Source organism: Monopterus albus, unplaced genomic scaffold (assembly GCF_001952655.1).
Source record: "Monopterus albus unplaced genomic scaffold, M_albus_1.0 scaffold30.1, whole genome shotgun sequence".
NCBI classification, from domain to species: domain Eukaryota; kingdom Metazoa; phylum Chordata; class Actinopteri; order Synbranchiformes; family Synbranchidae; genus Monopterus; species Monopterus albus.
In genome coordinates, this window is record NW_018127910.1 from 1,181,019 (window position 1) to 1,205,806 (window position 24,788).

The 24,788-nt window shown below is 41.2% G+C and overlaps 1 protein-coding gene across 1 annotated transcript; it reads right to left on the minus strand.

The window, feature by feature from the left end:
- Positions 1–254: 254 nt before the first annotated feature.
- Positions 255–23,741, minus strand: adam23b (ADAM metallopeptidase domain 23b). Its single transcript, XM_020596450.1, has 26 exons — positions 23,366–23,741; positions 22,489–22,706; positions 21,950–22,026; positions 17,953–18,016; positions 16,920–17,002; positions 16,718–16,781; positions 15,071–15,143; positions 14,605–14,672; positions 14,457–14,522; positions 14,241–14,321; positions 12,767–12,933; positions 12,200–12,284; positions 12,033–12,120; positions 11,190–11,241; positions 9,330–9,429; positions 9,167–9,238; positions 8,992–9,078; positions 8,818–8,898; positions 8,651–8,701; positions 8,453–8,516; positions 8,079–8,184; positions 6,231–6,350; positions 5,896–6,064; positions 5,392–5,500; positions 4,025–4,115; positions 255–2,042 (listed from the first exon to the last, which is right to left on the minus strand). The coding sequence occupies exons 1-26, from the start codon at positions 23,439–23,441 to the stop codon at positions 1,997–1,999; spliced, it is 2,358 nt and encodes a 785-aa protein (XP_020452106.1). The 5' UTR covers positions 23,442–23,741; the 3' UTR covers positions 255–1,996.
- Positions 23,742–24,788: the final 1,047 nt, after the last annotated feature.

The window sequence follows — 24,788 nt, forward strand, 5'->3', positions numbered from 1 at the left end:
TAAAGAGTAATATCTCTACATTTTTACCTTTACTAGTAGTTGCTGTAGTAGCAGCAGGCAGTGGAATAGAAGCCTAAGCAATAAACATTCAAGGAAAAAGTTGATTTGAGTTATGAGGGTCCTGTGCCCCAGTAGAGGTTTATGTCTAGCAACGCCCCTGTGTCAGATTATTTCTTGGCCAGGCACAATAACTTTTTGCAGTTGAGCTAAGTGATACTCCAGTAGATAAAATCCAAAAAAGACAGACGCTCAGCTAAAATTTGTCAGTAATTTATTCATTGGTTCAACTGTACATGATGCAGTGAGAGAGACACCAGACGATGAGTAATATGGAGGATTACAACAATGCCAGTGCTATGGCAGCACCTGGAACACACCAACTATCAGCTGGACTGGAAATAATAGCCCTGCACAAGGAAACTGTTCCGGCCTCAATATGTACAGGCACCATACAGTCTGTGTATGTGTGTGTGTGTATGTGTGTGTGTGTGTGTGTGTGTGCGTACATATGTGTGAATAAAAATATCAGATTGGATGAAAAACACACAAAAATGATTTTCAGTTCCACAAATGTAAAAGAGTCCTCTCACGTTTCACTGGAAATATTCATTCAGTTCTTCTTCTTTTTTATTTATTTGTCCATTCATAGTCGGAGTATGTTGAAGCGAAATGAAGTGAGATGTCGAAGTGGCCAGATATAAAAGATTCGATGATTAGCAGAGGATTCTGTAATTCCATGTCATGGTATCATTATTACCCATTCTATTGTGCAATATCTCTCTTTGCATAGTAAATAAAAGTTAATGTTCATTGTTGTGGACATGCACTTATCTTTTGTAGCATATTTTTCTTGCAGATTTTGGGGACTCCCATATAGAATTGTAAGCCCACTATAGTATAGCATGCAGCGTTACCAGTAGAGCTGAACTTGATTTCTACTTAGAGTTTATGAAAGCAAAAGGCTAAGCCAGAAATAATTGAGGACTGTTCAGTGAGACCTGGCTGGACAGGTGAGTGCCTGCATGGACAGACTACACGCCCTCAGCAGTAGGATAGGCACCACTGGCTGCGGACAGAGGGGGGAAAGTGCTCTGTGTTCAACAACATCCATATATTCAGGTGATTGGTTCTTTGGCTTCTGAGTCACCGCTCTGCTCAAGATATTTTTTTGGGTGGGGGGGGGGGGAGCTGCTCTGTCCACTGAAGAAAATCTTTGACCTTTGTCCCGACAAACACAGCACACTGTGCAGCTTGCGTTACAGTTTTGGCCCAAATCATAATTGCAGTTTTTTTTAAACAACACTGCCAAAAACACCCATTGTGTAACATGCTTTTGAAAAAATAAATAAATAAAAGCAGCTAATGTACTTGTAAAATATGATGTTAAGTCCAAACCTGAACCCTTAATTTATGTACAATTTTGTGTGTGCGCATTCACTATGTGGGTCTGCACTGCCCTTATGGGTTCTCACATTCACTTAAACTTGAACTATAGGAGCTTATGTTGGCTTTCCATTTTGTTTGGTTTTTAGTGAGGCTTTCGCCTCTGTTAGATGATTCCTTTTTATTCTTTTTTTTTTTGTTTGTTTTTTTTTGCTGTATATTCAGAGCTTTCATAGCCATGCAGAGCCCTGTAAAGAGGACTCTTCATGCCAGGAGGCCAGCAAGCAGCACGCTTTGTGCGGATAATCATGCCAGGTGAGAGACTGGTGTGGGTTCCGCCTGAATGCCTGTGCACTGGCACTAAAGGATGGAAGAGGAGCTCAGTCACTCTAAAGATAAGGGTGGGTGGGGGGAGGTCGTTATATGGGTGAGGTGGAGTTGAAAAGGCTGCATTTCTAATGTCACTACAATAGAGTTTGTTAAAATGTCCACTATGTCTTTTTCAAGTAAATCTAATGCCAAAGATCAGCAGCAATAAGTGCAGTCCAGCTGTCAGGTAGGCAACTGAGGAAGCCTTGGAGGAATCCTTCTGTGATAGCCATCTCTCCTTAGGTTAAATGGCTGTGGCGTTGGGGTCATATCGCCGTTTCTTCACATTTCTTATGGAGATACAAGAAATAGGAGTCAGTGTGTGTGATAACATCTGTAACACAGCCAGTGCATCCTGGACAAGCAAGCACACTCATCTCTTCAGTTTACAGTAATACTCATAAGAAAATGCTGCAAATTAAATTAAACTGAAGACTTCCAAGATCAAAATGCTGAAGACAGTGAAGTGAGGGAAGGCTGTCCATATTGCCACTCTGGCCTTGGCTGCAGAGACAAACAGAGGCATTTATATTCACAAACATTTATGTCTCCATTTGTGATAATGTATAGACTGATACCTTTTTTCATAACAAGACCATACTAAAATCCTATATCAACAGATTATTATGTATGAAATAATGAACTAAAGTTATTATATTGTCTTGTTTTCTTCATATCTACAATTTCTGACACTGAGAAGTGGAGAGATGAAAACTTCTGCCCCATTTATAAAGCAAAAGAACCATAAAATCTACTTATACAAAGAGGTTACTGTTGAATCAGTGTGAATATTGAAGGTCTATGAATATAAATATCCTCTGTTGCCTTCTTGCAGACAAGTGCCGATTGATTTGTGCATGCAACATCAGATTACAAGGTGAAGAAGTGTAGAAGATGTATCATTACCAGTTTTGATGGGAAAGACATTAGCTCCACTCAAAACATAATGATCTGGGAGGAAGGAGCTGACATAAAATATACTCTTATAAAGGAGGGAACGAGGAGATGTAACAACCAAAGCAGCTGCAACAAGAACTACTACCACAACCACAACAGTGAGACGACAGTGAGTATGACAACAGGAGTGATGCATAACCTCCCCGTACTGTGGCTTGCTGTGGGGCTTCTATCACTCTGTCATGCACCTGTTCCAATAGTAGGCCAGTTGAAGGTGGCACTATTGCAGTGCGTGGTTCATGCAGTGGAATGCGCCGTGTCTATACCAGGTCTGTGAAGCAGGCAGCAATGGCAGCTGGTGTGGGCGGGTCCAAGAGTCCTGCTCTGCTCTAGGGCGGAGCCTGGCCTTCCAGGGGGGTGTGGCCAGCCATGGCACAAAGGCTGCGACCAACAAAAAAAAAGGTCCTGGCTCTCTCTGTCGCTCTCACCACCCCATTTAAAGTCTCACCCTCGAACGGTAATGGATTGAGAAAGAGATCATGGAAGTGATGAGAGCAGGACAACCCTGGACCAGTTCGTTCAAGGTTTGGCTCAGCCTTTGTGCAATGAACTGACCTCCTCCAAATCAACATGTCAACATGCAGAAATATTGTTTGTTGTTTTTTTGTCTTACTCTTTTTTTTTTTTTGGGTGACAACCATGATGCTTTGCTACCTGGCATGCTTTGGTGGCTGCAGGACTGTATTTCTCATTTACCCCTCAGGCCTATTTTTTGATTAAAATGTGTAACACCCCTGTTGCTCAAGACAGCAGGCTAATCAGCAGTTGATTGGAACTTATTTAACATAATCTATTGTACAATTAAGTACATTTCCGGGCTACACAGAGATATGTTGGAGGCCTATCTTTGTATTTCAGAGAGGGAAGTAATGTTTTACTCTAACTACAAGCATATAGATTTCTTAATCATTTAGCTGTTAAAACTCTTTTCCCCTCTGTTTTGTGACAGTCTGTTAAAAGGTCCTTCACTGAACATGCATGTCAAGCACTGAGCTCTGCCTGTCCAATCCGTTTGAGTTTCTGCTACAGATACATAGACGGCATCTCTCCAAATGCACGCTTTATACATCTACACTTTCAACATCACCTGCATTGTTGTCAACAGAATAACCAGGAGTGCACACTGGATCAAGTTGTGTTCAGCATGTTCGTCTCAGTGGTGACACACTTTTAAGAAAGATTATTCAATGTGTTTTTTGTTTGCATGTTGTACAGCTTTGGGTCTATATTCTGTAGCAGGAGCTCAAACCCTGGTGTCTAGAAGCAGCAGGGATGCTAGAGTTACAGCAGGAGAGGCATGCGGCGTGTTGCTTACTTAAAGCCCCATCCAGTCCCCCCCAGCACTATGGCAGCCACAAGGATGGCTCCGGCGATGGAGCCTATTATTAGATTGGTGGCACTAGGACCTGTAAAGGGTTATGGGGAAAAAGACATGAGTTTCTATTCTCATTTACTGTATCAATAACATTTAACTATACAATGATGGTTTCACATGGAACAGAAAACATAATCATAAGTATTCTATTGCAGTAAAATGACTGAATCTGAGAATGTGTTTTGCATGGTCTTCAGCCCCCTTCACTGTGTAAAGGTAAGAAAGAAGAGGCCCTTGGAATATTTGCATTTATCTGGTGTCAGCTGAAGTAATGATGACCATTGGTCTGTTTGTTAAGGTTGTGCACAGGACCTTGGGTATCCATCGCTATAAATATTTAATTAAACAGTGATTGACAGGTGATATGTATTAGTGGCCTGCAGTATGAGCAGTAGAAAATGTTTTTAGGGGTCCCATTCACCACACAGCCTTCCACTGACTGACAAGCCATGTCACTCTCCAGACACTTCTCAGGACTATTTTCCATCTAAATGCCCCACATGCCCCAGAAAGGAGAGGATCACAGGAGCAACCACATAACGACTAAGAATAAGAGAAAGAAAAGGGACAAGAAGAGGGAAAAGGAGGATGGAGAAAGAGGCTTGTAGTAATGGGGAACATCAGGAAGTGGCGGGGGGAAGGGGGGGGGTCCATCAATCAATCACACAACACTGAAAACACCTAATCACATGATATATGGTCATCACCAACACTCACAAAATAAACAAAACAAACAAAAAAAAAACAAACCAACAAACGAACAAACAAACACAAAGCCACCGGGACGCACACACGGGCTCAGGCCGGCTCACGAGACCGCCCGCACACTGAGGCACCACTATGAGAGGAAGAGCTGTGAAAGGGTTAAAGATGCTTACTCTATTCCCCACCCTGTGCCTCCAAAAATCACCCCCAGGGCCAGAATGGTCCCTGCTACTGCCCCTATCAGCCTGTTAGTGGCCACGCTCACTGTGCAGAAGGAAAAGGAGCATTATTACCACCCTGTCAAAAACAAACAGCAGGCTTCTGCTTCAGAGTCATGGACAAAGTGTCGTGGTTCCCTCTGTGACACTTCCCACCCCACCATCGCCCCTGTAGGAAAACCATCAGGTGTACAGCTGAACTGTGTGTTCATTTCATCTTCTCAATCAAACTAAACAAATGCAACACAGCTGTAATATCCACCTTCAGTCGCCATCTTACAAGGAGAATGGCACTGCAGTACTGCAGAACAAAATATACAGCATATACTCCTATGCCAGTGTGAAGCTGGGCTAAATTAAATGATGCCAGAGGTAGAAACCGACCCTTGGGTCCTTCATCCTGAGTGGGTGGCTCTTTAGGTGGGTCAGGCATGCTACAGTCTGTCCCTGCCCACGTGGTGTCACAGGTGCATGTGGCTTCATTGTTGCACACCTGCACAGATCAGACAGACATAGATGAGGGGACAAAGGTAACGTAAGAGCTTTAAATAAATGTTGACACACTGTGGGAATTTTTGGAAACTGTGCCCATTGGCAAAAATGTCAGCAGTGAGAAATGACAAACTGTAGCAAGTTATGAGCAAATCAGACGGGCTAGATATAAGTTTGAGGTCTGATAAACATCCACTGAGAACAGACTGACCACATTTATATTGATGTTTGATTAAAGAAGAGACTTACTAATCATCTTTTTGTACAGGCAACACAAAAGATATACAGTCTGGTCAAAAGTACAGATGATGCCTCTCCCCACTAAATGCTACGGAGCCTCATCAGACCACAGGGACTGAAGTGTACATTGTGGGTCAGTGTACACCGTTGACTCACCCCATGTGCAGAGCACACCTGTCCATTAGGTCCACTGGGGCAGGTACTCGTATTGAGTGACTGAATGGGCAGACACTTGCGGTCAAGGCACATCATTGACGGCCCACAGGGAGTTCCATCCTCCACGTAGCCTAAATCAGTTTCATCATCTAAAAGGACATGGCCACCACTGTGAGGAGAGGATGGAGGGAAGGAAAGGGGGACGAAGAGTAGGACAAGAGAAGAGGTCAAGGTGAGAAGGAGAGAATAAAATCTCATACAAGGGTGAATGAAACAAAAGTGACAAAAACAGGAGCACTGACTCCAGTTAATAATAATATAGTAGACCTGTTTACCTGCAGTCTACCAGCCTGCCTTGATGGTTGAAAGTGGTGGGGGTAATATCTCCTTTCATCATTCCAATGCGTGGGCCGCGACCAATGTTGGCACACAAAAGGTAACCACAGAATACATCGCTGTCAAAGACACACAAAAACATGTGAGATGCCTTTGTTCCATTTAATATCCATTTAGAGCTGCTTCCCATCTTTTTACAGGAAGTCCTTTAAATTATCAACATGACTGCTTTAATTTAGTCCAGTTCAGTTACTTACCCATTTATTTCATTTTGATTAGTTCATTTTAGCTGATTTCTTTCTCAGTAAAGCATGTTCTGCTTTTGAATGCACTCTATCAATAAATCAACTTGCTTTATTCATAGTAAGCCACTAAAAAAGTTTTCAGAAAAAACATTTTTGCCACATGAGCTAGGTGAACAACTTTCACTGGATTGAAAAGCCACCATCTTGGGGTCCAGGGTTCGAGTTTTTAAAATGCATTAACTGCTTTTATGAACAATGGGTCTCATTTGCCAACATCTTCTTAAATGTTCTCATGAATGTGCTCTTAATCCACAGAATTGTTCGCACCTGTGTTCTTACATTAAAGAACCCCATGTATTTGTAAGTTGAAAACTCGTGCCACTTGTTCCTAATTAGCATAGGTTAACGCCCCGCCAATACCCAGGAACCTCACACGATAAAGGAAAAAAGAAGCTGATAAAGCCTGGAATGCTACAATGAAAATCTAAAGACTGTGGTGCAACGAACTCCAAACTAAAGAAAAACCTGAGCAGTTCTGATGTGGAGAACAGCGAAGGAGCTGCCATATTTAGAAGCATCAGTAGTGCATATATAATACAACAAAAAAGATGCATGAGATGCTCTTACTCATACAGCGAATACTGTATAAGGAGAAGAGCGCACCGTTGTGGATTAAAAGATGGTTTGATCTCAAATCTGAGGCAACCAAACAAACAAAGAAGCTGACTAGTGGAGGAGGACAGGCTGACCAGAGTTATCTGAGCTGAACCAGCACACGGAGGCCATGCACAGCTCACTCGGGTGTGCGTCAGCTGAGCAGACCCCCCTGTGTACACCCAGGTCCCTTCAACTGCCCTGAGTCTGAGCTCAGATGCGAAGCTGGACAACAAGACGCCTACACGCTGGCCAAAATGTCTGAGAGACACTTAAAGAAATGAAAAGTAACTAGAAATAAAGACATTCGCTTAAATGTGTTGGCTTTTAATTGTGTTTGCTCATTTTAAGCTACAAAAAAAAAAAAAAAAAATCACACTGTAAAAGTTAAAATAAATTTTAAAACCTTGATTTGTAAACAAGCAAATAATAGCATGTTGTCATTTTTAGTGTAGTGTTTCTTGATTTTAAAAGACCATAATGCTTTAAAAATTAATGAGAAAATATTAAAGAAATACTAATAATGACAAAACTGTTCCTGAAATTTAAATATTATAATATTATATAACCATAGAGCTGTAGAAAACTAAATAACCTGTTTTTCACATCAGAACTCAAATGTACATAAGTGTGCTCCTAAATGTGCGTAGATTCTGGTCTCATCTAAGAATAAACCCCAGATGAGAAAACATTAGTGAATGCCAAAAACTTCGTAAGTGGGTTTTAAGAAGAAATTCGTTCTTAAGAACGGTTGGTCAATGAGGCCCATTGTTCTTGATGAACCCTATGCTGCCCTCTACTGGTTGGATATAAGCTAAACTGAAACCTCTCCCCTGTCAGTAAAAAAAAAAAAAAATCACAAGGACCAAGCCTAGACTCTATACAGAAACAGAAAGATAAAGAGCAATATAAAGAAGAAATACCATAGTTAATCTATTTTAAACTCACTGTTTGCTACACTGGATCCATCTGTCACCATCTTTTCCACAGTTGCCCTTCTCTGTGCCCTCTGTGTTCAGTTTCTCATAGCAGAACTTCTCTGAGCTGGCAGCCTCTGAAAAACAGCATAGACTTTAAGTAGCCAGAAGTTCTACAAGTGGCTGCAAAAATGTCTGACCTACAGTTCTGATTCAAAACAACACACATCAGATTTCATACTCAATTTCTTGATTACTTTCATTTCATTTCAATGATTTGTATAATTGAATAAAAACCCAATGTAACATTCTAGTTTTATCTCAACCCCCCCAAAACCCTAGCCCCATGTATGATATTCTGACATTAATAAAAGCTAATGTGAACAGATGAAATAATCATCTTACTTGGCCCCCAGATGTATTTACACTGGCTTTCTCTGGTCTTGCACTCTCCATTGTAGCAGCGACCCTTCAGACAATTAGAGAAAGAGAAAAAAGAGAATAAATACATTTTCCAGCTGCTGCTCACAAACTGCTATTCTGGTGTATCCTTGCTCTTGTTTGGAGAAATGAAAAGCTCTCCAGTGTTATCAGTCTGTGTACCTGGTTAACCTGGCAGAGGTAACCATCTTGTTTATGAAGGTTGGGAGGGCACTGCAAAAAAGGACAAACACACACCTTCGTAATCTTGCACGTTAGCTTAAACATGCAAAGATTGACAGAGATGAACCATTTAAAACAAAGAATGTGTCGGTGCCCCATTAGAACACCTGTCCAGAGTCCCCAGAGCAGGTCTCTGAGATATCACAGTCATTCACAGCATAGCGGCAACCGTAACCTCGAGGATAGAACTGGTGAGACAAGGAGAGAAGTGAAGTCTAAATTACAGTTTTAGAAATTTATATTTTCTGCAGAACCTGGAAAAAAAAAGACCAAGCTCATACCAGGCATGTGATATTGCAGCATGGGCCGTCACTGCAGTGCGCCCCATTGGCGAGGGAGCACTTCTTGCAGCACTCCTTATAGCACTCCTGTAAATAAATTAGGATAAAGCTTCATCCATCTGCACAAAGAGGACGACAAATAGATGTCACTCAATGAAGTAACAAGAAAACTCACAGCTCTTGCTCCACAGTCACACTCCTCTCCCACTTCTACAAATCCATTTCCACATTCTGTGGCCTGGAACAGCTGCCAAAAGAACACAAGAGCGTGTAAAAATACGGAAAATGTATGATTTATGACAGCTGTGCAGAAAGGGACAAAGCGGTGAGCGTCTAACCTTGGTTGGCCTGTTAAATAGACATGAGCCTCCACCTTTCAAGAGGAACTCCTTGTAATCTGAAATGCTGCATTTGGAGAATCTCCGTGGGTGTTGGACCCTGGGGAGAGAGAAAAACCAGGTGATAATTAACCAGAGTTGAATGCATGGTTGAAAAGGCTGTGGGTGGCACTGTTTTAATGGCAATTACAGCCACAGTGTCAGAGCACAACGCATAGTTTCCTTCACTCTGGTATGAAAGCTGAGAGATACACAGTCTGGTTTTCACTTCTATAGTTTCTCACTACTGTTACTGCCATCTATCAGTGTTTCTTAGTCAGTATATGCTCACAAATATTCCTGTTTAATGAGAATACAAGATCAAACCACTGATCAGGCTGCATTAAAGTTATGCTGAATTACTGTGAATTCCCATAAATACTCACATTAAAGCTGACAAAATAATGGCCAGGTCTAAGAAGCATAGACAAATAAAGGAAAGCTGCTTATTTAAAAAAACAAACTGAGCAGAGGTGGAGTTACCAGGAGCTTGCGTCCACAGCTCACACGGTAAATTCAGTATAATTTACATTTCCGTGGAATGTTTTTTCACAGTAAAATGTTAATGTCTAATTATAATGTTTACCCAATTATAAAGGGAAGGCAGCAGGACTTTAAAGGTGCAGTGTGTAACATTTAGCAGGATTTATTAGCAGAAACAGGCTACAGTTTGCATAATTATGTTTTCATTAATGTGTAACCACCAGAAAATAATAATTATTGCATTTTCTTTAGCTTAGAATGAGCCTTTTATATCTACATAGGAGCGGGGTCCCCGAGCATGGAGGCCAACAGGTTGAGCTGCCATGTTTTTTTATAGTAGCCCAGAACGGACAAACCACACACTGGCTCTAGAGCATGAATTTTGCCTTTTCACGCTGAAATAGTAGCTCTGATTTGGAGACGCTTGGAAGAAGAAGAAGAAGTCATCTTAGAAACAAGAGGAAGCATTGTTGTGAGTTTAAGAACTGTAATTTGAAGAAATGGAGGATCATAGCTATACTTTTACACAAGAAAAAGCAAGACCATGAATCCCCGTTGTCAAAGAAGCAAATGCACGAAGAAACAAGATATGGCACAAGATGAGGATAAACACTGGTGACGCCTTTACCAGCTGGAAATCCTTGATGAAGGACAAATGTTTCCAGAATGACAATGAAGTTGCCTGTTTTCTGCTGGACAGGTCATTTATCTTAACAAGAAAAGTGAACCTAAATGCAAGTTTTTGTTTGACAGCTTTAGGCCGTGCTGGATAACTCACTACACTCAAGTGAAGTCAGGTCAAGTCAGCCGCATTTGTTTTTCAAGTGTGCAATTTGTCCTACATTTACGGTAATAGTTGTGAAACGGCTGTATGAGAGCTTTGCTGAACATTGCAGTTTGCAACCTCACCACCACACATTGCACCTTCGAGTTTTAAAATTATAGAGGAAGTGTCTTATTCACAGCTTTGTAGCTGATAGTAAATGCAATTAATAGAATTTATTAGCAGGTAAACAGAAGAGGGTTTGAGTTTTAACTGGGGAACAAGGAAAGTTTGATGAAAAAACACCAATATATATGAGTGAGAGAGAGAGAGAGAGAGAGACATATGTAAGCAATATACAAGTGTGTCCTGGTTCTTTCTGCTGCTGAGGTAAATAAAGGCCCCGGCCACAGTTTTATAGTTTATATTCCACATCTGAAATCAATAATGCACGTATCTGCTTTTCATCTCTATAGTGGCTGAAAATGACAATGACAAAAAAAGTTGCCTTCCTGTACTGGAAGTGTGAATACTCTGAGTATATATTAATGCATCAGATGTAGGCTGGATATTACCCAGTGTCCTCCATTATACAGCCAGTCCATGAGTCAGCACACCCACATTCCTCTGCAAATAGGAGAGAAAACAGGAAAAAAACACAGATAAATAGTGCACAGAAAACCGTATTTAAAGATAAGTAAAGTATTTGAATAATATATATCAACATGAGTGATTTACATTTTATCATCCTCGAGATTCTACGTTAAAGGCGGATTTAGCACCTGAGTTTCACAGCTTCCTTCCCTGTCATCTTTACTGACATAATCACACTCGCTTGTCCAGTTCTGGGACCATAAGTAGGATTTCTCTGATGCTTAGCACTTTGATCTTGTGACCTTCTAACATGGCAGCTGTTTGATGACTCTGCCGCAATAAGCTCCCTGATCTTAAAAGCGATGGAATAAATGCTGACTCGACCGAGGCTGCTTTTGAACCACATTTTCAGAGACAGTTACTGGACCTCTCCATCTGTCACTCCTGGCCCTGGAGTTATCAGGAAACAGTTTGCTCCAATCAAAAGGCATCTTTATGTTTAATATACACCATCTGCTCTTTTAAATGACATAAATCATTTAGATGTCTAGACCTCAAATGAAAGACAACCTCTCTTTTTCAAATGTAATTTACAGAATAATGCATCTTATATTCAGGCCATTAAACTGTTTCTATCTATTCTATAAGTGTTTTCTATTTGTATTTCTATCTGTATGGCCCAGTATCACTGGGCCTGAGTGAAAATCATGTTTTTTAAAATGTGAGTGACAGGAATTTTGAGATTTCAGCTCTTAACAACCAGCCTTATATAGAGCAGCTCACTTATACTAGCTGTGAGATTGTGTCATGTGTTTGATGTATACTTCTCTTAGACGCCGGGTCCCACTGGATGCCCAGATTCTGTGCCAGGCTCTGGGACAGAGACCCTGCCATGGTCCCGGTGGTGCCATACTGAGGACACAACAGAGACCAGAGATTAGTCTCCTGGAGTCACACTCTGTGACATGAGATGCTGGACAGCAAATCTAACCTCATTGACCCCTACTCCACGGCTTATGGAACACATGCCCCCAAAGTATGCTGCACTGCTTCGGCGGTAGTGGAAGGTCACATTTCTATGAGAATAATGAAAGACAAGGAGACAGACATTAACAACAGTGACCAATAAAAAAGTAAAAAAGTGAGTCCACCTCAATATTTAAGGTAAATATTCACTCATACAGACACAATACTGTTTCTTGTGCAGTTAGCTGCAGTTGCAAGTCACATGCATGGTGAGTACAGATGTAATGAGACCGCCATGAATGTACAAAGACATACTGAGAGAATATTATGTGAACAAGATCAAAGCATGGATCAGGCTACATAGAAATGGTGTCAAACTAAGATCTTGGTATTGACCATGCCTGTATTTTCATATCAGAGAAAAATAAATACAACAGAAACCCTCCCAAAGTCTGTTAACCTCAGCTTGTTTTTTGCACATTTGAAATTAGCACATAAAAAAAAAAATCTAAAGCAACACTGGAAATTTAATAAATACGGCAGATAAAGCTGCATGAAAGGATAACAGAATCTGTTCAGATATGGCACTTACGAGAAGAGGTGAACGGCATCGGCGTGGTGCTTGATGCTCTGCTGCCGGTACTTGGAGAAATCTCGCAGCATTTCCAGTGGCCTCACGCTAATGGGGATCTGATCCTTGTCTGTCCATATCTCCACAGCAACGAGCACCACACGTGTATGTAGTTGCTCTTTGAAGATCTGCCATTGATGTGTGCAGAAATAAAGAAAGCAACAGCACAGGGAGAGGTCAACAACACTGGGTGTGAGTCTGAATCTAATCTGTGTGAGGACAGATGGGGGAGTGCAGCACACTGGGAGCAGGGAGGAACAAGGGGTGTGTTAATGCAGGTGATGAGCACACTTAGATAACATCAGCACAAGGACTAACAATGAGGCAACTATGAGATTTACTCCATTATAGCGCATGAGAAGGTGTTGTTGTACCATACAGAGTAATATATCAAACAGTGCACACTTTAGGGATATATTCTGCAGCTACATTGTATCAAAGGCTCTAGGTTGTACTGTATGTACTTATGCAGCAAATAGGATGCCTCATCACGTACTATATTTAGCCATCAAACTACACCAAAGAAGATGTTAAGAGTCTACAGCCATGGTAGCAGCTCTGTGACTTCTGTCAGAAAGCCACAGATCAGTGGTTTGAGCTAAATGCTAACATACTCATCATAACAATTAGAACATGACAAGGTTTAGCAGGTGCTGTGGAACCATGCTAAACATCCGAGCTTTGTTCTGTCACTTGTCTTTTGTAAGTGGGGTCTGTAGTCGACACCACACAAAACACTGTCACTGTGAACCATCCACGTTATAAATGTGTTGCTGGACAAAATGCACAAACACTCATGGGTGGAAACCCGGTGCACTGGAGTGCACATCGTGTTTGGTGCACTGTCTGTATAAATGAAGGACAGATAGGAACAGCTACTTATTCATCCTTTTCACAAAACATGCTCAAGTGCAAGCACATTTGGATCCAAACAGGATAGACTACTACCTACTGAGTTGTTTATTTTTAAAGAGCTGATGGCCTTAACCTTAAGAGATTCGGTCCAAACCTATAATGTATATCAATATATCCCTGTAGAGTAGCCCTTCATGTACTGGCCTCAGTCCAAGTGCAATAACTGTGGATATCTGCCAAATATTAAATCCAGTTCGATAGTTATTTAACTGCAGTACATGTTGATTAAACGTGTATCTGACACATCGAAATAACAGCTAGAAGTGATCTTACTTAATCTGACACATCACATTTTTCAACTCAAGCTACTTGATCCAAATACCAGAGGTCCTCTTTCAACAATATGCGTATAACATTTAAAAGCTTAAATTATTGATATGATATGAATGAAAGAATAACTGGGAGAATGTGAGATCACAAGGTGGGATCCAATGCTTAGCCTATTAATTCAATTCAATTTAACTTGTATAGCGCCAAATCACAACAAAAGTCATCTCAGGACACACATACGCACACACACACTGCCCCCCCACCCGTCCACAATATTCACCACTGACTTGGCAAAATTCCTCATGTACGGCTTGGTCTTGTGTCGTTTAAACTGCAGGCACAAAGAAAAATAACAAAAGAGGATTTTCTGATACATGAGTAATATGATACTATCAGTTATACTATATTTGTTAAGCTACATTTGTACAGTAGGAAAAGATGAAAGAAAGTTAAAGCAGGCACATACCAAACTGTGGTCACTGACAATCATGATTTCTAAATACTTCATCTCCTCAAATATACTCCGAGGCATCTGCAAATCAAAACCAGAAACAAAAATAATTCAAAGGTTGGGTGAACTGAAGGTTGCCGCATTACTTCAGAAAAAAACTTACAGCTCGCTTTTTCCTGCGCTTCAGCCAGGACAAGTCATCAAGCTCTGAGAAGAGCTGCTCCTCCTCCACTGTGAACACACACACACACACACACACACACACACACACACACACAAAAAAACAGAGACACTTAAACACTCATATACTGAGACAGCTGGGATGGTTTGCTTGATGAGTTAAAGCCCACAGAGACGTGTTAATTTACTCAAAAATTCCAAAATTGTTTTCCTGAATTTCCCAGTGTGTTAAATCAGGTGTGATGCGATACACTAGATTATAAAATGTTCATTTGTAGCAGCCATTGAAATTGGGCTTTCTTGACCAGTTCAAATTTTTAAAAAATCCTTCCATACTTGCATGTTGTGTGTTGAACGTACACAAGGATAAATGGGAAGTGAGGTGATGGTCAGAGGTGAAGGACTGAAGCTTATGTAATATGATGGACAATAATGAAGGAAAACCTCACCTTGTTCCTCTGAATCGTTGTCCCAGTGAAAGGAAGTGGTTCTTCTTAGTTTGTGAGGCCTCGGAGCTGTATCCTGTAGAAATAAAGCAAACAAGTGTGAAAAGACGAGCTGGGACAGGCAGGTGAGCCACAGTGTTTACTATGGAAACCGGTCAGCAGGATTAAGTGGGGACTGAATGTAACAACATAACTACTTAATCATTTTTAAAAACTATGAAAAACACAAACCTTACATAACCACTTGTCTAATATAGCGGGATTAGACTGGAATGAGCACGATTAGTATACAGATAAGTTTAGACTGCTTAAATATACAATCTTTGTTTTGCTGTATCAGGGTATTAAATCATAACACAAAACAAAACCAACTAGACAGCACCGAGAGACTGCAAAACTCCACCGAGGCAGCTCAGTTTACCCTAATGACATTACACCTAGAAGCAATGTTCCCATGATAGTTTAACCATCATAATATGAGCTGTGTGTTTGTCTGTTTGACCGAGTACAGGACTTATTTACACAAGGTCCAGGGCATTCACATAAAATCCTTCCCACAGAGTTGTGTGTCGGTGCGGGTGTGGTCCATGGATTGCAGACTGAAATGCGGTGCTCATCCACTTGAATGAAAGTTGCTCTTCTGAGTTTGCTTCAGCGTTTTTTGGCCCACTGCACATGTGCATTCATGTAAAACCTCCATGGATTAAAAATTCATAATACAAAGAGCGATAACTGAGCTTGTTTAAACTGTCAACAGTTTTACAGACATCTCTTTTTATCATTGTTGTCTATGGAGAAAATGCTTTTTGAGCCCCAAAAAGGATTTTGATCCTTTTTTGTCCAAAAGGAATTTTTTTGTTGCAGTACTGCCAGTGGCCACTGGGAAAAACTGGCTTACTGGCTAAGTGGTGGTGATGAATCCAGGTTTCAATTATACATTCATGGTGTGGCCGTGTTCATTTATGCTTCAGAACATAATCGCTGTGAAACAAACACATTCTTATTTCTGTGAATTACTGCTTGGTCTCGCTAGAGCTGCTCCCTCTCTTCATTGATGCACTAGCTCGCTTGACCACTGCTGCTCTTTTTCTCTTGGTGGAGTATATTTTTTATAGAGACAGTAATATTTGAGCACAAAGATAATAAAAAAAAAACAGCTGTTCTAACCAAGAAACCACTGAACAGAACATACTATAACTAGAAAATTAACTGGTCTGTGCTGCAGTTGTATCGAGTGTGCAGTGTTAGTTGCCTTGATAGGAGGATTTTTTTTTTACCTCCAGGGCTCTGTGCCTGTCACATGACATGGCCCTATCTCACAATACTGATGAGTCCTTAAAAGACTCCTGGATCTGGATTAAGATCCAGATCACCAGCAAAGTCTAATGGATTGTTCTGTGGGCTATACCCTATCTCTCCAACAAAATTCATCAAAACCCATTAATTACTTTTTGAGCTACATAAGCTACTGTACTAAACTACATGCTGGTCAGACATTTTGTTGTCTCACATTAACTCCTTCCTTTAAAATCAGGAATGTCCTTAGAGTGATTAAGATATGAGCCCAAAGTGTCGTGGAGTTCAATAAGGAGCAGTGGAAAAACATATGTATGATGCATATTTTGGTTCTCGGCAACAGGAATGACTTACAATTGAATGAGTCTGTTGTAAGGGCTCAATTAGATACACATAGGCTCCATCATCAAACATCCCGCTGCCAGGCAGAGAAAGAAGAAAAAGGAGAGAAGCCAGATGATGCTGAGTCAATAGGAGCTGAGGAGCAGAGATGAATGTGTATCTGCTGATATTCTGAACACGGCGAGGATTACACACAGCTCTGCTGTTCACTTACTGCAGCCCGTTGCAGGTAGATAAGGCCACGTGGGAGTTGTCGTTCCCTCTCACCTCACCGTGGTAGTAACAGTGCTCACCGCCCTGAAGAAAGAAGACAGTGCTAATGCTGCATCACAGCGAACCGTGGCCATAAACAAAGCAGCCTCACTAGCAACACACAGAACTACACATACACTGACAGATCTCTCAGATTTGCCATTACACGTGAATGTGTCAGGTTCAAACTTAATTATCGTGTGTTGTGATTTTTCTTGTTTTCTAGAATGTAACAGCTTGTCTCACCGGTCTGTGTTTGGATATATGCAGTGCATTTCCTCAAGGGGATAAATCTATGCTTGTTAAAATGTGAAGTTAACACAATGCAAGGTGGGACTTGGCACTGTGTCTTAGCTGTCAGACCCAGGGTGAGCAGAGGACACCCCCCCAACACACACACACCCATCCCACCCTACGCTGATACTGCAGAGTGCTTTCTCTCCCACGTCACATGACCAGAGCTCCAGCAGGAGGCTGCAGGGGAGCAAAACCCTGCTGATTCAGCTATAGTATACCCAGCCCAACCCTCTGCCTGAATCAGCAGCAGCAGGAACCAGCTTTAATTCCCAACCTGCTTCCTTTCCTCCCTCTTTCTACATCCTCTTCCCTTCTGTGCTATGCAAATCCTATAGCTTCCTGTCTTCCTCCTCTTTTCAATACAATAGCCTGAAAAGAAGATTTCCTGCAGTTTTTTTTTTTTGGATGACACTTGACAGTTGCAGTGTTGGTTTAATTAGCAATTTGCACATGGTTTGACAGTAAACTGACCTGACATGCAAACTGACTGGCATTAATCTCTTCCTGTCCTTTGTGCCTACTTCCGCAAGTTGAGACAAAGCCTATTTGTGATTTTTTTTTTACCAACAATGCGCATGACTGTACAAAACAAACACATCATGACACATTGTTCCAGCTCAAAGAAACAAAACCAGCTTCTACCAAAATAAGAAAGATGTGCATTTTAACATTTCAGTCACAACTACAGATGGCGTTACCTTTGATAGAACAGGCTTGCCCCCTTCATAGTGGATCTCAACATAATCTGAAGACAGCAAGTCACTGAAAAAAACAGACTTCAGTTGGTTGGGGTGAAAGGATGTGATATAGTGACAATAAAACACACAACAGTCTGTATGCCTTGTCATTCTCTGACTCACATTGTGGTTTTAAAGTAGCGATGAGTGCTGCTTTGGTTGGCATTTAAACAAGAACACTCATCGCTACTGTGTCTGGATCATCTTGCAAAGCACTCCCGTGGCATCGCAGAAGTGCACCGCAAATGTTTAATGTCACCTGCCCTCAGAAAAAATTATGATGCATTTACTACTTGGGATAATTAACTATGGCTGCAAGAGGCTGCGCAAACAAATCTGCATTTGATAAAATTAAAAATCTGTAATAAAATGCCACACAGAAACCTGAGCACAGTTATTCACTGATTCAACAAAGTGGCCTTAAAACATGTAAAACTACACTTTACATGTCTGTTTCTTCATCAAACTTCCCCGAAATAAATCACCGTTAAGAAACGGCATGCATAACAGGAACAGAAACAGGTAACCGAAAGCTGCCAACGAGGAGCATTGTGACATATAATTGTGAGGCCTATGCTTCACCTTGAACTCAGCAGTGCTCCCGGCAGTTCCCGCTGTCTGAGTCAGCTTCCCTCATCATTACACACATTGATTCTGTTAGCTGACAGCTGATTTCAAAAGGCTGCAATTTCTGCCATAATGGCAACTTTTTTTTCTGAGAAACCTTGCAAATCAAAAACATCCTCCTCCTCGTGGACGTGTACTGGTCGTCGAAATAGAAGGAAAAAGAAACATGGAAGTGATGAATCTCTCTTGCGACACTTTTGAGTGATGCTCAGCAGCATGTGAGCAGGAAGTGCACCATTATGAGGAGAGCTGAGGCATGAGCGACATCTGCGAGTGAGCCCCCTGAGTGAGGGGTTCTATTTTTAGCTTGACAGATGAGGCAGGGAGAGGAGAGCTGGCCACACCAGAGTGTACTAGTGTGTGTAGGCAACACTGAAGTGTTGGGGAGTAAACCACTGGAGTGTCTTGAGGTGTGTGAATGTGTTCCAATGTCTGTACCAGAGCAGTGAAAGTATGTGGAGACCATGAAACGGGAGTCCTGCCCTGAGGTCACTCAGTCCACAATGCATGCTACAATGCAGCAGCAGCAGCAGCAGCAGCAGCAGCAGAGGTGAGGCAGAGAGGGAGGACCCCAAAAAAACTGCTTTTTAAACCTCTAGCACAAAGAAATAGCCTGCTTGGAGTCTAAATAACTGAAGCCACTCCAAGGAAGGGTCAACAGCACTAAAGCTTTTTATGGCAAGACAATTGAGAAAAAACAGGGCGGTACCAATCCCATTAACAGTAAACTACTTAAAGAGGAACCAGTTTCTTCCAATATCCGATTTATATTAACTAAAAACCAATGTCATAAAAACTACTTCCTGGGTTTGTAATTCAGGTACACTAAGAGGTGAGGAGACAAAGTAGCACCCGTTAGCAGGTTGCAGACCTATCTATATTTAGTACTGTCGCAGCTACAGCGCCAAGCAGAATTCAAACCCCTGTTCTCACACAAAAAGGCACATGCTGATGTTCTCATGTATCTCACAGATAAGCTACAGTTGAAGCAAGCAGCTGAGAATCAAGGTCACACACACACAAGCCTCTTTACTGTTGTGAAGAGCTGATGTATTACGTACTGACTCCTCAGCGTCTGACAACATACAAGATAACATTTGCTGAAGATGTTATATTGCAGCGTGTGACAGTTGTCGGTGAGACAGTGAGAAACAGGACAAAAACACTGTGTCCAATCTTTCCTGTATCTGTCTCTATGCTATGTGCATTTCTACAAAGAATACATTTACAGATAATAATACAGACAGTGACATCCCCATTGGCCTTCCTGATATATGCATACCAACCCTTCACTAAACATTTTACGATGTTTCTAACACTATCAGACGTGTGCTCGCCAAACAACATCAAGGCTAATAGCAAACTGAACATTCCATCTCTTCTACATTTTCTAAACTTGTATAATAAAACAAATACTCTTTGCTGCAGATAGCACTTTGTTAGCCTCTACACTGGCACCGAAATAATGATTTAAACTAGCATGGAATGGCAGTGGTTTTGTAATATTAAAATAAGCTCACACTAAACTATGACACCTCCTCTGTGATGGCTCTGGCTTGAAAACTTTAATGGCACTGTTAGTCAGCAAAGTGGCAGGCTGCTAACCAGCACAGCATACCAGCACACAGACTGAATAACCAAGAACACAAGTTTGCCTAAACGTCTAACACCACTCAGACATGCAGACAAAGTACAGTATTTTAGTACAGAATCCAGCTGTGAATCCCATTAAAGAACCTGAAATCCAACCAGCAATTCTAAGCCTTCATATGTCGACCAGCTACTTAGTAAGGAGAGTAAATCAATATCATCGAATGTCTGGACCAGAACCTTATGTCTCTGAATTGGACAGTGATCAAAAACTGCAGCACGATTACTTCTACCCATTTTTAAAGAAGCCAATTATGTGTCATTAAACAATTCAGATTTCCAAAACCATTCTGTTAAAATAGTGTGTGTATGTCTGTAATCTGGCAGCTGAACTAAGACTGGTTTTAGCATTTGGAGGATTCTGAAATCCATGACTGGCCTATTCAACTACAGGTTTCCAGATGACATTATCTTTGACTGCTGCTGGATTAATCACTAATCAGACATATAATACAGATCATTTATAAACAACAGTCACCTACAACAGGGAATCCCAAATGTTATGTTGATTTCAACTATGACACACACGTGACTTTATGTGCTCTTTTCATAGTTTTTGTTAAATTCAGCACTGCTCTACTATGTGCTGTTTTTGTTAAATTCAGCACTGCTCTACTTCTGTTTCATGTCTGATGCACATGCTTACACACACATTAGTGTCCCATTTTTGAATCTTATGCTTTTACAGAAGAGGACAGGGCCACTATACAAAATTTACTTGAGTTCTTTACTTTTTTCTCAGAATTCTGATTTCAATCTCAGAATTCCTAAGGGCACAGCACACAGGCGGCGTGACATGACTCCCATAACACACACTAGGAGTGGTGTGAATTCAGTGTGGGACCAAAATGGGCGAGTGTTTCAGTATATTATGCTTTTGATGCACGTCAGTGCCGGTAAAATGGGACTATAATGTATTCTGAAGCGCCAATTTCCAGCCGGTGTGTGGACTTTCAATGAAAATAATTGGTGCTGGTGTTTTGACGTGCATCACATGTTACCTATGTGCGGTACCCTTGACTTTTTTTCTCAGACTTCTGAAATTAAAGTTAGGATTCTGAGACAAAGGTCAAACTTAAATTTTGTGCAGTGCCCCCTCTCTATATACTTATAATATTATCCAGGTCACGTCTCCACGCTCTAGACAGTCTACTGTTTCTGGACTGACATGGTACAAGTATTACCAGAATAAGACTTTTTTCACAATGGCCATACTTTTCTCCACAATAAAGTCTCATGATTTAAAAAAAAATTCTTTTATAATTGAACCTTTCCTGCACCACACACCTTTCAGAGTACACTTACTCTAAAAATTCAATAACAATGCATTACAGCTTTCCTTTGATGGATTCCTACAGTTTCTTGTAGAGTATGCTATAGTATTTTCTACAATAGTGGGTGTCAGCATGGATCTGTTGTGGCAGGTATATTTGGACAAGGTTTACTCAACATCTCTTTAACCGCAGGTTGAATAAAGATGCTGGTGTTCTGCTCTCGACCAGCTGCACATTATAATCAGCATGACCTTGACAGAGAGGCAGAGACAGAGAGGCATCTTGAGAGAGACATACAAATCACTCTCAGTGGAAGGAAAACCACAGTATAGCAGTTTGCTGTCACTGATGACCACAATGGCTGAGTTAATAGCTATAAAAACCAATTGTTTTTTAGGAGGACTTACGTGTTCAACGTTAGATCCAGAACAAATCTGGAGCCGAATGCCTCTAACTGGAAGCTGGCTTGGGCAAGGTGGACTGCCTATAAAGAAGTAAAGTGTAGTCACTGCAGATGATGGCAAATTTCAAAGTAGATGATAGATTGTGTCAGTCTGCAGAGCAAGAAATTATCCACCTTCAACATCCTCCACAGCACAGTGCACAAATAACAGATGTGGTGTATAAATGACAGGTGGTAATGTACAGTGAGTACACTGGGAAAAAAGCCTCCTTCAGCATGGTCACTCGTGTCTGTTAATGTGCTCTGTGTGCCTGTGTGTGCAGTTATCTATGCTTTATCTGACACTGTGCAGTTAAAATTGCATTACAAACAGGATTAAGATTCAACACAAGCCATAATAAGGGCTCACAACTTCAGAACCACACAGCAGATTCCTAAGTGATTAGACACTCGTGGTGTTTATCACAACAGTATTCCTATTAAATAACTCACCATATCCCACTATCAATCTGCCCTCTCCGCCTGTCCTGTGTGCTGGCTTACCTGGTCCTCTGTGCCTTGGTTCTTGACCCGGGTGTCCAAGTCATGGTAGGTGCTCTCTGAATCCTCATTTAGGTAGAAGATCAATCGTGAAGGGTAGGTGATCACATGCTCCACTGCATGGTGTGTTGTGTTGTCTGTAACAGGTGCTGCAGTTGCCTGTTGCTTCAGCAGTGCTGGCACTGCGTCCCTCTCAACCTTGTCCTCTACTCCTTGTGAAACTGCAACACAATTCGCAATGCACAGACATGAAAAACACACTCATACACACTCAAAGAGCTAGCTGTCATCCTTTATTCATGAATCACATTGATAATACTGAGGCAAAAGGTCGTAGTTTCACTGCAATCTTTTACAACATACATCAGTAAGATTAGTTACAGGATGTACTATATATATGGTAGTTAAGCTGACTTAGAATACAGAATCTAAATGACTTCTTTTCATTTAAAGCTACTTTTGATGCTCTTTTTGCCAAAGTGAACAACTCTGCAGCAGAGACATAAATGCAGTTTTCATTATGCATTACCAATCCAAACAGCCTCAGTTAACAGCAGCAGATAATGTCATGCACTTGAGTAAAAGAGAGTCCTAGTGACTGTTAATCCAAATCTGGAAATCACACAAAATAAAGGGAACTGTTTTATAAGATGAACAAAAGATGCTGGTGTCTGTCCTCATCCACCATCACGTTGAAGACGCCGCATATTAAATATAACAATTCCCTATCTTTTTGGTGAGAGAAAAACGCCATGATGCCTACCTGCAGTAGTTGACATCGTCAGATATTATTTGTTCTGCTAAGTGCATAAAGTGAAAGGTGTATTTAATTAAATCAGAGTGATTTAAAAAAAAAACAGGAAGCTATTGCAATACGTACCGAATGAAGCTAGGGATGAACGAAGCCAGGGCGAATGGATGCTGAGGAGCAAAGTGGCCAGAAATATCAAATGCATGATTCATATTTGATAACTGAAATATCAATCAATATCAACAAAGCAACGCAGTGAATAACTCGCGGCCCATCGTGGCGCGGGAGGTGCCGTGCTTCAGGCTTTCTTCATGCATCCATGAGGCACCGGGATGCTGCTGCAGTCGCGGATGAGGTAGAGGAGGGGGGAGGTGGAGAGCAGAAAGAAGGCGGTGGCCAGGCTGCTACTCGAAGTCTACCAGCAGACTCCTCCTCGATGAGCACAAAGATGTCCTCCCTCCCACCTAGGGCCACAGGAAGCCCGTGCAGGTGATTTCAAAGGCACGGCAGTAAGATCACAGCAACTACAGGCAGGAAATGAACAGTGATCAGACACATTCAGTTTAATTGCTTCAGAATAACACACTGCGATATTTGAAATTTTGTACAAAGAGCTGCATTTGCTCAGGTGTTTCAGAACTAGGCATATGCACAGATAGACCCCAGGTGGTGCACATGCCCTCTTACCCTGACCTGAGACTTGATAAGTGCCCTTTTTGCAGGACAGTTTTTTTTGTTCTGACTATTTTTAATTATATATTTTAGTTTTTAGACCATTTTCATTGTGGTTCATTGCATAAAATTTCAACTTAAAAGAATGCTGTAAGTATGGCTGACATCAGCAACTATTAAAGGCATGTTAGCTCCATAGCTCATAGCTGCATCAACAAGAAATAGTGCAAATATGGGATTCCTGCTTTGTTTATATGCCTGTTCATATACTGTGCCCAAACTGAATTCTACATTAAAATGTCCACCCACTGTAACAGTAAGGTAAGGTGCTAACCTATCTTTATCAATGTTATGTCCATGTTAACTGTTGTATGTGACAACACACTAAATTCTATTTTATTTGCACTTCCGCTTGGTAAAGAATACATTTGTAAACAAATAATTAACTAAGAAAATACTTAGCTGACAAAATGATAATAATAATAATCATGCTACAGCCCTAACAGTACAGTAGCCTTCAAAAATGGTGCTAATGGTCCTCACCAGTCTCTGGCTATCACCACCGCTGAGACAAGGCTGTCTGGCTGTCTGATGAAACAAGCAGGCATGAGTAAGCAGCAAGGTCCACATGACCGGTCTTTGTTAACTCACCTTGAAAAAAAAAAGGACATTGCTGTTGTTGCTATTAAATGTGACTAGTTTACTGTTATGTAATCTATACTACTGGGCCATGTATATTTATCTGACTCTTATAAGTGACCAGATTTATGAGGACAAAAATTACTGGAGTACTTCTATGTAGAGAGTCCAGCCTCTCTCGAGGAGTAAAGTTCCAGAGCCCAAGCTGTGCGTGGAGGCGAGCCCGACTATATCTAGCCGG